Below are 14,980 nucleotides of genomic sequence, written 5' to 3'. Positions count from 1 at the left end.
GTGACCGGCTAATTTCACGTTTTGGACCTGTGAATTGGATCCAAGATCTTGTGATTTAACACCGCTAGACTACTTTCTGTGGGGCTATGTAAAGTCATTGGTCTATACGCATAAGCCACAAACGCTTGACCAATTGGAAGACAACATTCGCCGTGTTATTGCCGATATACGGTCACAAATGTTGGAAAAAGTCATCGAAAATTGGACGTCCAGATTGGACTACATCTACGCCAGCCGTGGCATATGCCAGAAATCATATTTAAAATGTAATCCCACAAGATTATCTTTCGGATAAATAAAATTCATGTCAATCGAATAATCCATCGTTGTTTTATTGCAACTTAAAATTCTATACATCGAAAAAAAACACCCCTTATCTTAAAAATAAAGTAAGACACTATATCTTGAACTAGACTCTAAAAGAATAACTAATATTTGACAGATTTTCTGACATTCTTTGATGCAAGTAGTTTTTTTCAGCCAAGCAGCTATTGAATTCTCACATGTTTGTGATCTGTTTGCCTTCTTATGCGCATCTGAAAATATTTAAGGTTTCAGAAAGGCAGGTTTTATATATATCTGTACTTTATAAAAAAAAGAACGAGACTGATATCTTATATGCCTAAAAAACAGATTTATAAAACCGTACATCCGAATTTTAAGAAAAGGCTTGATTTGACACTGATAGTACTCTCATGAAAATGATGTTAGATGCTAATCTCCACGATGATGTAGGTATACATTTATGTGTTTCATTTCATTAAACGCAAACCTCATTAAACTTGCATCGCTAAGATCTATTTCATGAGAGTAATTAACATCGCGCGCAAAAAAAAACTAGAACAAATGCGACTTTTCAGTTTGACAGTAACCAACCTAGTTTTTTTTGCTCGTGATGGTACCTGCTATGACAATGAAAACAAGCTTTAAAAAATAGGAAAAACGTTTTCATGAATTAACCCAACAACCATTTTAATGTGAAAATTGTACTTTATGAAGGGTGGTTTCTAAAATTAATACTTTGTATTTGCAGGGTGATTCTTGCATCCATTTAAAAAAAAATACTAACTACTCTATATAACTAAAAAAATAATTTTGTTCGGAGGTATACTATACTATATAACCAATAACCAAAAGTAATCACCATAATATATATTGTATTAAATTATATTTCTTATACTTTATTCATATTATATTTACATCCTATTTATTTTTAAAAAAGATAATATCTACCTACCAAGTATTAATTTGGTCAATTTTAATTTTGAAAATTTCTCCTTTTTCTTTATGCCCAACCAATTAAATTTCATTGGAAGTTCATTTGAAATCAGCGGAGTCAGAGCTTGTTTTACAAACTCATAACTGCTGCCGCCGCTTGATCTTGCTATCTCATTGACCTAGCAAAATAATAAAACACAAGACATGATGTTGGTAGACTACACAACAATGGTTCATTCAACTTAAAGTTTATCACATCTTATGTTATATATTACCATAAAGCTTTACTGCATTATTAGTTCTTCAGTAACAATAATACCACAAAAAATGACTGAAATGAAAGCACTGAAAGCAGTAAGCACAGCACAATTAATAGTCAAAATAGATGCCAAGTCGCCAAAACAAGGCAGATAAGATGGCGGACGACGAGACGGAGGAGAAGCCGACGAGACTCGAGCGAGTCCGGCACGGCACGATCGCGAGTAGTCATTGACTGCAGCCGAACAGTGTTGTCAAAGGGGATCTTATGAAAACAAATATATTATTGTTACGTTTTTGTAATTTTGTCACTTTTCTTGTCTCGTTCGTTTCCAAAAATAATAAAAACAAGTTGACTTTAACAGTTTAATTCGGCTTTTTCTTTAGGGTTTGCCAACAATGACGTCGCCGTAGATGTGCACAAAAACGTTGCCAATAAAATGTCTCCCAAAACACCACAAATCTAAAAAAACCAAGTATTTTCCTTCTCAGTTGTTCAAAATTTAATTCTTTAGGTTTCTATTCGAATTATGACGCAAGGGGATATCCCCAGGCTACCTATTTAGAGGATATCTATACCACAGATATCGTATACAGTAAATCCGCAAACTATCCATTCAGAGCATATCCCTGGGATGCATTTTACAGTATATCCTTAGTATATATGCTAACGTATATCCTAAGAATATCCTCGACATTGACCTGGGGATTTTGTGTGCTATCTGAGATGTTGCACATTTCGCATGTTCAAACAAAAATCTGCAATGTTCGAAAAAGACATCCTCTCATGCTGGTAAAATATATATTCTTCTCAGATATTTTCCAAAATACTTAACACCTGCTGCACTTGAATTAAGACTTAAAACTTATTTATTTCACAAATATATTAGTTCTGGTAATTATTATTATCAATGTTTATTTATATACGCTGGTAATACATATATTCTTCGGCCATCCTTTCCAAAAGACTTAACATTCGCTACTGTTAAATAAATACTTAAAACTTGTTTATTTCACAAATATATTAGTCATGTTAATTATTATTATCAATGTTTATTCTCAATAAGGGAGCTAAAGCACAATGAAATCGCGTTGGTTCTAAAAATTTACAATAGTAGGTAATCCTTTCTTTTTGCTGTAGATGCAAATTTCGTACTTGGCAATATCAAGCAATGGAATAACGTGTCAAATTTGTGCAAGTTAATCTAGTTTAGCTGTCCCGACTAATTGTGAAAAATTAGTTTCCTTTCGAGAACTGAGCGTAATGAACCGCACTGTTCTCTAAATTGAGACTAATGGCGATCAATTGCACGTGAGCTGCCGTTTTTTTGCCACGAAATAAAAAACTAAAATCTATAGACTTAGGCAATTAATTAAACGTTTATAGCACTTGTCCATTGTTTCTTTGTGTACCGGCTACCTTGGTAAACACAATGACCGCCCACGTACTGCATACTGTGAATATTGCCGTGTTTAATTCCGCATTGCAGACGACGTTGGTTAACATGTGTTAAATTCAACCCCTGTAATACATTAATTTAATCTTCGGACAACGCAGGGAGATATCTCGACTACACGTTATCATCCAACACCAATTTTCTGTACGCGTCGAAAGTTTTCCTGAAGTTTATATTAAACTCGAAACCGGTACGAAAACCCAAATAGTGAACAAAGTAACTTTTTTTACACGCAACTGAGGCCAAATATGTCTGTACTGTGTTTTCACTGGTTCAGCATGTACAATACTAAAAACCTGCACTTAAAAATAGCGTTTGAATTTTGATTGTCCTTTTAGATTGTGAAATCTTAATTATAAGCATCTTTTAAATTTTTAAAGCCTAAAAACTAAAGTTTAAACCTAAGTGCAAGCGTCAAAGATAAAAAAAAAACAAATCAGAGTAATTTTCAGATTTTTGTTTCTTAATGGGACTTGTGTAGACATTGTGTTTTTTATACTCCCAATATTTTTTACTTCTTTTTGAACCTGAACCTCAAAACAATGACTTCTTTCAGCTATTAATGTGCCATAGTCATCTTAATTATTATTATCAATGTAAAAAAAAACGGAATGAAAATCGAGTATTTTAAAACCATATTTCGCTACTTTCAGTTCCGTTATAAGTTGTACAGGGTGGCCCGTTTTGTGTTTTTTATGCTCCAAATATTTTTTAATTCTTTTTGAACCTGAACCTAAACACAATGACTTCCTTCAGATATTAATGTAAAATAGTCATCTTAACTATTATTATAAATGTAACAAAATTCGAAACGAAAGTCGAGTATTTTTAAACCATATTTTACCACTTTCAGTTCCGTAATACAGGGTGGCCCGTTTAAGAGAGGCCTATACCTTATCTCGAAATCTACGGGGGTTACAAACAAAAAATGAAATACAAAAAGTGTTTCAATTAAAAGACCTTTATTTCTTTCATTTTCTTAATCGCCACTTTTTACATTTTTAAAATAGAACACCCTACATTCTGTTACATTTTTGGATACATATGAGTATGGGTCTGTGATTCACCGTTTCGAACTTATTAGTGATCATCTACAGAATTCGGTTTATGTTTAAACCATCATTGTTGGGTTGCTTATTAATGGTACTTTTCTCAATTTTCTTAAATGAGACTGTATATTATTGGATTTTCAAATAGCAACTTTAATAGCAATTTCAATTGTATAACATACTACGGGTCTCTGACTTACCGTTTTGCCTTAATTGGCGGAAAAAATTAAAAACTGGGAATTAGCCCCTTATCAACTTGTTCACAATCGTTTTAAGGCATTGGTAAGAAGTCATATTAAAAACAGAATATTAAGCTTTGCGCAATGTTGCTAATTATTACTTAATTAATTAACACTAAATACTAATGCATATTACTTACAAGAAAAATTAATTAAATGACAGGGCACCCTGTACAAGTCCTACAATAGTCAGAATATATTTTATATTTATAAATTCTTCATTAAGACAACTTGTCTAATGGTAATTTTCATTATAGTAATGAATAAGTAGAACATGTAGTTACCATCCGATTAGATACCTGTCTTACTTGTGTGTTACAGCTGTTATCAAAGTCGATACATTTATTGCTAGTCAACATCATTAATTTTTAAACGTTATTGATTTACATTTTTAATGTCTTTGTATTGTTGTTTTAATGTAAATCTATTACAATGATTTACATTTTATCTTAAATGTTGAAAATATTAACCTATTACCAAATAATTCAAAAAGAATATAACTTTTTCAGTGTCAGGTCAAACGTCAATTTTTTTCACTTTGCTAGTTCATGAAAATAATATTTTTTTGTACATTAATTATGGTTAAAAATAACATGGTCTATATAATGGTCTGGAGCGAGCGAAAATTGTTCACACAATTCCGGAAGTTCCTCTAAAACGGTCCTGCTCCGATTGGTAGTACAACGTCGGCCGATGAGCAATAAGGGTTTCGTGAAACCTTATATCATGTGACAAAATGAGAGTTTCCGTTAATTAAATTTGATATTCACGAGGTACCTAATTATATGATTTCCAGGGAAACAGGGTAGGTGCATGTCTTCAAGATCAATTATGATTATTGATTGACTGATTTTTTCGACAACTGTTAAGAAACATTCATATTTACACTGCATATTTAAAATACCCTAAACAAAAAATTTTGAATGATACCTCCGATAAATGTATGTTTAATGTTTTTTTTTTTAATTTTGGAAAGTTATAACAATTTAATTTCCACTTAAATAATTAATGAAAATGAAACTTGAAAAACACTAAGAAAAATGACCACCATCATTTTCAAAGTGAAGAACGAAAGTTTTCATTAAGAGTATTAAATGGATCGAATTGAAGACGTAATCGATAATTTATATTGTTTGTTCTTGTGTTACAGTCCGGTCCAACTCATACCCACCTGATCAAATTAACGAGGCTTCTTCGCTTGGCACGACTCCTCCAAAAGATGGATAGATATTCCCAATACAGCGCGATGATTCTGACACTTCTGATGTTATCTTTCACTTTAGTAGCCCATTGGTTAGCTTGCATATGGTACGTGATCGCGGAGAAAGAAGTCGAGACCGATTTAGGTAAGTAAAAATGTAACGAATTACACTTAAAATATATAGGGTTCTCCAAAGAAAAACGAATTTCATTTATTAATTATTTATTATTTATTAGTCCATTTGTTTGATTTCTTTGAAAAAGAATTGATGAAGACACAATATTTTCGCGATTTGCTTAATTAAAAAATAGAGGAACGCATTCAAACTTCACCAAATTTTAAAACTCTGCTGGAGCTCTAGTTCTGTTCATAATGTCAATATCGCTTTCCTTACTATTGATCATTTTTAGTCAGCATTGCTGACTCTTTTAATAAATAAAAACTAATTATATTATTAAGAGTAAACGTTATTACTAAAGGAAAATACTTTTTTTCTTGGACAATCCTATATAATATTGGACACGTGTTATCCATTCGGTTTCTCTTAAAATCCTAAATATATTGGAAGAATCGGAAATGTAGTTTCCGCTACTAATAATGTTTTTTTGTGTATGAATTCGGAAAAGACATTATTCGTTTACTTCTTCACATTTCAATCAATTCGTCTGATTGTGGCGGCCTTGTAGTAAGTAACATTTATTTATTTTCCAATCCAGTCGTTTTCGAATTTCTTCTTTTCGGCCCACTCAGATTCGGTTTAATCGTTGCATTTCTCATCAGAGAGATATATTGTTCCTTTTTGTTTGTCCCCCTTCCTAACCGCGCGGAACATTTGCTCGAATGACTGTCATCCATCTACACAATTAGTATGCCAGAAATGTCTTTTTGAAGATACAGAGATTTTCCTTCAACATTAAAACTGAGTAAAATAGTTTTGACAAATATTTTGTATTTATGCAACTTCTTGATTGCTGATTAATTTAATTAATTTTTAATAATAACTCAATATATTTAATTAAATTTTTCTACCAACGTTTTAAATCTTTCAATGCAAACTTTTTTGAGGTAATCTACTGAAAACATTGTTTATTAATAAAATTCCTCGAAAGCTTGTTGACTGATTATTATATTTATATTTATATTCATTAATTCGGTCTGCTAATGTTGTCTCTTTCTATAACTGTACACTTTAGACACGTCATTCATAATAAATAAAAAAAATAAATAAAAATAACGATTCATTGTTAAAACAAAGAAGATTTGGCAACAACCATTTTCTGGTCAACGGATTGAGTTTTAGATAAAGCAAGCTAGTAAGTAGCATTGGTTATTCTAACGCTGCAATAACAATCTAGCTGTCGAATCCCGATATGAAACTAAAAAACAAAAAATGCGGTAGTCAATATCGTAAATGCAAATTTCTTGGGTAAAATTTATTGTTTTGAAGTGATAAATTGCGCTCTCAGAACACATTATCGCACATTCGTCATCTTATCCTTTATAAGAAAAGGATGTAAATTACGTTTTCTGGAAGTTTTTGCCCGTCCTTTTGTCAAGCTGTGAAAAAAATTGGCGATTGCATAGTATCTGGAGGCGACAGCGAATTTCAATTAATCACATCTTTAAAATAAAAAGAACTCCGAATGCAGAATAAGGTGTTCGAGAGAAAGAGGTTCAGGAAGATGGAATAGTAATTGTAATTCATATTGTTTCATGGGATTATCATTTTGCTTGCGACATTTAAATATCGAGCCATTTTTTACCGTTTACTCTTAGCAACGTTCTTTCATTAATTGTGACAGGAATAATATAGGTCAAAATATAGTTTTATTTTAACTTCTAGGACGCTGAACTTATCAAAAATGTTTTGAAACAAAACGTGTTAATACCAAGAATTCTTAGCATTAATTAATAGAGTATTTAAGGTTACTTGCACAAAAATGAATATTTCTTTAAAGGAATAGTCAAAATAGAAGAAAAGGAGAAAATAAAATTAAATAGTAATAAAAGTAATAAAATTAATTTTCCTTCTCGGTAGGTTAAAAAACAATAGTATATTATGCAATAAGTGTGGTAAACGGCATTTGAGTCACGAATTTATTTGGCATGAGCAGAGCGAATGTTTAATAAACGAACTGTTGCATACTATACTTTTTCCACGACCGTCAGTTTTGGTTAGTTTTTCTGCCATGATAATCACAAATGGCAAAATTCAAGCCGTGAAATCCCGAAAATGTCCGAAGTGGCTCTGATCAATGGGAAACGAAAATGGCACTCTCTGAAGGCTAAATCGATGTAAATCGGGAGTAGGAAAATAGTGCATTATCCAACAAGTGCGGTAAACGGCATTTGACTCAGGAGTTTATTTGTCACGAGAGGAGCGCACCGGAGCGAGTTTTTAATAAACGAGTGAGTTAAAAGGTTTACCGAACGTGTTGCATACTATACTTTTTCTACAACCGTTAGTTTTTGGGTACATTTTCGTAAAACAACACGAATACATTCACTGTTCACAGAATTGACAAACGTCAAAATTGAAATCGTTGGAAATATCTCCGAAAACAACCGATTGCTCCCAAATCCGTGCGGTAAAATCCCGGAAATGTCCGAAAAGGCTCGAATTCATGGGAAACTGACGTGGTAAAGTAACGCTTCCCGAATGCTAGATCGGTGGGTAATTAGGTATTTTACAGACGGGAGTAGAAAAATAAATTTACCCACATTTTTTTGCGTATAATTTGACTAACTAAATAGTAAAGCTATGTTTATAATAATACACATTGCAATGCTTTTATAATTAGGATTTATCAAATACAATAGAAGGAAAATTTTTATGACATTAATTGCTAATCATATACACTAAGTTCGTTTTAAAAAATATATATATTGTATATAACTGATAACATCGGTTATTATGTTATACATATATTACTATTTTAAAATGGCTATTAATATCTTTCATAACAGTTTTCTTACAAAATGATAATATAATTTTGAACAATATCGAATTGTTTATGACATATTTCCTGGTTATATAATTTAGTTCATCTCTAATAACAACTTTAATTTTGTATTTTCTATAACTGGTTTTCACTATCGACTTCATTAAAACATAACACATTATTTAAAACTTTCTATAGAATAAAACTGACATGAAACTCAGCTAAAATGTAAACCGTTCAGCCAAAACGCTGACGACATAATCTTTAACCGGAATGTTCGCCCTTTGAATTGGATTGTAAATTTTGAATTACGATAATTGCAATTGAATCGCAATGACGGAGAATATGACACTGATTTTAATCATAGAGCTACATTTTACATCCCCCAAAACTCCATACATTTTAAAAGGACTCTAAAATTATCGAGTTCTTTTATTTCGCTTTGTTTAGTCTCAGCGTCGATCAAATTAGACGGGCGTTGGTTTTTAGAACGAAAAGAGATCTAATTACGTTCTTTTTTTTTTTTGGAACCAGAGATCAACGACTTTTTAGTTTTTTCACCTTACATTCAGCTTACTTCAAAAATCAACTAAACTACCAATAGCCTTTCAAACGAAAACGTGGCATTTTTGGAATCTGCTAAGATTATATACATTTGAATGTTAAATAGGAGGAATTGCTTTCAGACACGAAATGAATATACAACAGGGTTCGGCGGAGAGCTGCAGGCCATCAACCTCCATTTAAACTTCATTATCAAATCGGGTATTTCGATCGATTCCGAATACGTGTCTCCCAATTTTGTAACGTAATTCTTACCCTTTCCATTCTATGCGAAAATCTGTCTGTCTTCATTTGTATTAAATCCGTACCACTTGACGTAGAAGAATTTGTCATCCATTAATTATACTGATTAAGTAAGAAAGCTATTGCAGCAACTAGACCCTTGTTGAACTGAGGTGGCTTTTATTTGATGAAAATCCATTAAACAAAATAAATATGAACTAAAAGTTCAGATTTTCACGAAATTATATATTTTCACATGACAATTATTTCGACAACACCATGTTTCTAGCGTTTAACTATTTCGAATTTACCCTATTAATTTATCAAGTATGTATTTCGTATGTTTTCATTTTCCTTATATTTTTCAAAAAAATCGATAGATTGAAAGATAACTTATATCAGGTATCGGATAATGTCAAAAATATAAGCAATATATTACAATAATTAAACATTAGAATAATATACAAATATAAAACGATTACAATAATATGTTGTCACAGTTAAAAAAATCATTTAAGCTACAAAGAGCATGATGAACTTGGTTTATACGCCGCATTTATACTCTCAGGTCTATTTGTCTGTTTCAGGGGAGTAGGCAAATAATTATCAGCAAAACAATCAGATTATTGGCAACTATTGACAATTTATGCCTGGGATTTTTTTTATCAAAATTGCTCCTTAACGTTAATGTAAATTAAGATTTTGAAGTCGCTCATAGCTAGTAGGATTAGATGCTAACAATTATATATAAAAAGACCAGAAAGAGTTAGTATTCCAATATCACGAAATAGTTGACGACAAGAGAAAAACTTAGGTTTAGATACCATTGTTCTTGTGATTTGCTTCTGCAATCTAAATACTTCCCTGAAACGCGATGAGTTGTAAATAGCTATGCCGGAAAAAAATTGTTTCATTATATTCTGACCGAAAAATATGTTTAAATTGTTTTGCGAAAAGAATGTCAAAAGGACATAAATTCGAAATAAAATACCGCAAACCTTATTTTTTTGGGTTGAAAATCCACGAATTAATGTTTTAGTTTTAAATAATTTTGCTTAATTTTCTGTCTTTCTATCTCTTCTCTTTCTCCCCTCTTTTCTCTCTCTCTTTCTCTGTCTAGTCTGTTTCCCCATTACTCACACAATAAAACAGCAGCAATTTAATACTAATGTTAAAAATAACGATTATCATAACTATAAAAAAAACTCATTTATATACTTTCTCTTTTTTTGCAGGATGTCGCTATCTTTTTTTTTAGTGACCGACCATTAGGGGCAAATTTTACGTAGGAAATGGTCAATAAAGTTCTGTTCTACTCTGTTTTAAAATGCTACACGAAAAATCCACTAAAAAGAAGACTAGCGAAAGCGTTTAAATGCTTTTAATTTATTTTGCAGGTTGGATAAGAGCTTTAGCGGACCGGCTCAAAATAAACGACGTGGCGAACGTATCGAATACGGATGCGTACGTGACGGCCCTTTATTTCACCTGTTCGAGTCTGACGAGTGTGGGATTTGGAAACGTTAGCGCCAATACAACCAACGAAAAAATTTTTAGCATTTGCGTTATGTTAATCGGAGGTAAGTGCCGTAGTATATAATAATAGTTACTTTTTAGGCCGCCTACATCACACGACATTGTGGTTGTATTTTTTTTATTTTACTGGTTTTTTTGACCCAGCAACTAAGGCAATTTGGCCAGTTTACAAAAATATTACTATTATAATTCAAAATTCTTAAAAAGATGCTTTCTTAATGAAAGGGTCTGGACTAAACCACCGTGCTACAGGTTTGTCCGTTCAAGAAGAACACTATTTCCCAAATTTATTGACACTGCGCCTCTATCACTTTACTTAACAAATATACAAAACACTATTTTACATCAAACGACACTAATTGGGAGCAACGTCCGCCATGTGCAATGGTCCCTAAAATCCTCTCATGGTTGTGGTTAATGTCTCATCCGCGGAAGACCTAAATGCCATTTCGTTGTGGTCAGTGTTGCTAACCGCACATATGTTCTTATGTCTGCCTGTCCATCTTGCCAACTGCAGATGCTCCATGCGCTTTAAACAATTTTTAAACTGTAGCATTAAATTTTGAAATTGTCAGTGGTAAAGAAAATTAGCTTATTTTCTAGGTACGCTTTATTGAAGTAATTAGGTAATTATATAAATATGAGGTTTGATATCTCAACAGCAAATTGCAATTACCAACCGAAGAATAAGTTATAGGCTATTTCAGAAGACTATGGGGTAATAAAATGAGAAATTCCCATCAATTACATTATCGGTCATAGGCGTACGTAAACTAGATTTTAATGGAGGTTGGCCAGGATGACAATATTGCTTTGATACAAAGGCAACTTATGGATCACTTTCACTTTTTGGCTGGGAAAATCATAACCGTACAGCACTTATACTGGCAAGAGATACTTGGGAAATACAAAACAGTACTCAGTACCCTCTAAATTTCCGTGGAACGCCCGTCAACGAGTATCAAGGTATCAAGAGAAGGTAATCGTCAGTCAATATTGGAAGCAAAGATTGATTTTTAAAAGAAAGTTTGATAACCTTTCAGCAGTGCGATGTAGGAGATTACCAAGAAGACCTGAATTTGGATATTTTTGAAGACTATTTTGCCGAAATGCTGAGTTGGTTCAGTTTTAATTATAAATAACGCACAGGGAAGTCTCTAACTCTGTTATTCAGAAAACAAAAAATTATAGATTTGATTAAGAAATAATTATTTCGTATAGCAAATTTGCAAAAACTTTGTGTTCATTTATTTATTTATTCACAATTTAGGTTGCGTAGAGTACAAAGTACCAAAAAAAGCATCCCCGTTTTATCTTAGAAAGATAGGTTTACAAATAAATTTTAATTTTACCACTCATCAGGACAAACTGGTGCAAAGTGATGTAATAATATAAAGACTGTTAGAAGTTCACATTTTAATTAAGGTGTTATATATATTATATCCTAAAAAATATTTGTTCAACTCCCGGCTGTAAAATACCTAATTACCTACCGATCTAGCATGCGGGAAGGGTCACTTTACCACGTCAATTTCGTTTTCCACGATTCCGAGCCATTTCGGACATTTCCGAGATTTTACAGCACGGATTTGGGAGAGATCGGATGTTTTCGGAGATATTTCCCAAGCTTTGAATATTGACGTTTGTCAATTCTGACGACAATGTCAGTGAATGTATTCGTGTTGTTTTGCGTGAATGTACCCAAAAAGTAACGGTCGTAGAAAATGTATAGTATGCAACAAGTTCGGTAAACTTTTTAACTCACTCGTTTATTAAAAACTCGCTCCGCTGCGCTCCGCTCGTGTCAAATGCCGTTTACCGCACTTGTTGCATAATATACTATTTTCACAGCAGCAGTTATTGAGTTTCTTTTTATGAAACCGGTCGTTTTATTCGATTCGATTATTACTCTATTTATGTGAGTCTTAAAAATCCATTTTTCGTCCAGCGTTATCCCCAGATCTCTAATCTCCGCCACTCGCTCTAAGTTGGTGTTATTGATATTGTATGTTGAGTTTATTTTTGCTACATTTTTGGTGAATGATATACTAGAACATTTGACAGGATTCAGGAAAAGATTATTACTTTGACAGTATTGTTCCAAGCGCAGAAGATCTTCTTGGACATTTAGACAGTCATCGGAGGTTTCGATCTTGGTGTATATTTTCAAGTCGTCGGCGAAGAGTAGTAGTCTTTTACAATGTTTGAAACATTTTTATATTGAATTAATATATATTATAAAAAACAAAGGGCCAAGATGACTGCTCTGTGGTACACCGGACGTGATGCCAAGAAATTTCGATTTATGTCCATCGTCATTCTTCCTTTTCTATCACTAAGAAAATTGCTGGACAATCTAACCATTTCGGCCTCAATCCCGACCTCTGCAAGCCTAGTCGACAATATTTGGTGGTCTATCTTGTCGAATGTTTTACTAAAGTCGGTGTAGACTACGTCAACCTGTCCTTTACGTCAATTGCCCTAGTAACCAATTCAGAGAAACTCAGTAAGTTGGTTTCGAGAGACCTTCTTGGAAAAAACCATGTTGTTCTTGGATTATTTTATTTTTTATACCGGGAAAAATACTTCACTGTCATACATGAGTTTCTCTAGAATTTTGTCAAAGGCACACAACTTGCTTATAGGCCTATAGTTCTTAACATCCTTTCTCTCGCCGCTTTTAAAAATTGGAGTAATTTCACTTAAATATAAATGTAAATATAAAATAAATAATAAAAATAAAAACAGGTGGAATGCCATCCGGTCCTGGACATTTGTCTACATTTAAGTTTTGACATTTCCTTTTATTATTGTTCAATTTGAAGTTTTGCATAAGAATTGTGTTTGATTTAATGCACACACTTTCAAAAGAATGCGCAAACACTTCGGCAACCTTTTTACCACCCCTTGCAAAAGTTTGGTTGTCCTTTACTATGTATGGAATTGAGACATTGTTTTTTCTTTTACTTCCAATAAAATTCCAATTTTTTTTTGAGTTTTCCAAAATGTTGGTCTCTATGATTGCAATATATTTATTATAGTCGTTTCTAATCATTTACTTTGATACGGTTCGTAATTAACGGAATCGATCATACGAATATTGGTCGCGATATATTTTATATTGTTTATGAAATTTGATTTTTCTTTTATTACTGATATTGTTTTAAAACTAAAACAGACATGAAAATTAGACTTAATCTCGCTAATTGGTACATTTTGTTGAACGATTCTGTTTATTATGTTGTAAAATTGATCTCTCATTGTATCTACGTGACCACTGTCAGAGTTCGATTCTAGTCTATTTTTGATAGGTAGGTATTTATATCGTCAAAATTAGCTTTATTAATATTATATTATCTTTTGTTTGGGGGATTAAGAAGCTTAACCCAAGACGCAGACCAGAGGATTTGTATAGCTTCGTGGTTGCCATTTTCGGCAACCAGGTAATTGACCGATTATGAAATACATCCTGGAAGATGTGGCAAAAAACATAGTGAAAATATATTACGCAGACATCACTGCGAACTTGTTGAACTTGAATAACACGAATACATTGAGTGAAGTCTTGTTCGAAAAGGCTAACGATAACGAAACTGACGTCGTAAAATGACACCTTTATTTCTACTACCCCTATTTAAAAGGGATTGAGATTATTAAAACATAGTTATGGTCCCCAAGTTTAAATTGTTCCAATCCGAAAGGAAGATATTTTAAGAATTGTATTGTATTGTATCTGAGCTGTTCAGGATAACGCATCTGCTTGAACTCAGAAATAATGAGATCTAGTTGATTGTAAGTGCACCAACTATCGGAAATGATGAGAACTGCTCTAAATTAAAGATGAATAACTCACAAAATTTCCAAAACCCCCTACAAGGTCTATTTGGGTTTGAAGAAATATGCATCTCCAAAGCTCGGAACACAACCAGATTTGAGTTATTAATAATAGACCACCAACAGAGAGACCATGGTCGCGCCTTCCAATGAGAACTGGTCTCAATTAACGATGCACGATATGTATAATCCCAATATCCACTAAATTTCAATAACCCCCCCCTCCAAATATTAAGCTTTTACGAACCATCCGGATTGTCTGAGATCGACAGCTAAGATTTATTGCCGTCAAACACAAGCGATTTTCAATTGAATATAGTCGGACCTCGACATCGAATCGATACCTACTCTAAGAAAACGCTGTTTGAATTCGGTAACGCAAATGGAAGCTGAAAATTGGGTAAAACGCAACTTGAATGAAAATGCCACTAATTAATGTTTTACTTTGGTATTTGTTACT

General features: G+C 32.7%; 1 protein-coding gene across 3 annotated transcripts in view; it reads left to right on the top strand.

The window, feature by feature from the left end:
• LOC132702893 (potassium voltage-gated channel subfamily H member 8) overlaps positions 1-14,980 on the top strand; it is a 135,633-nt gene that overhangs the window by 89,544 nt on the left and 31,109 nt on the right. For all 3 annotated transcript variants that reach the window (XM_060671750.1, XM_060671748.1, XM_060671751.1), the window contains 2 exons: positions 5,372-5,567; positions 10,548-10,730. In XM_060671750.1, the coding sequence (XP_060527733.1) occupies positions 5,372-5,567; positions 10,548-10,730 (379 nt within the window). The remainder of the gene's footprint in view (positions 1-5,371; positions 5,568-10,547; positions 10,731-14,980) is intronic.

This window comes from Cylas formicarius, unplaced genomic scaffold, assembly GCF_029955315.1.
Source record: "Cylas formicarius isolate icCylForm1 unplaced genomic scaffold, icCylForm1.1 PGA_scaffold_6__28_contigs__length_40554024, whole genome shotgun sequence".
NCBI lineage: Eukaryota > Metazoa > Arthropoda > Insecta > Coleoptera > Brentidae > Cylas > Cylas formicarius.
The sequence above is the reverse complement of the archived record's forward strand: the minus strand, read 5'-3'. Positions and strand labels throughout refer to the sequence as shown.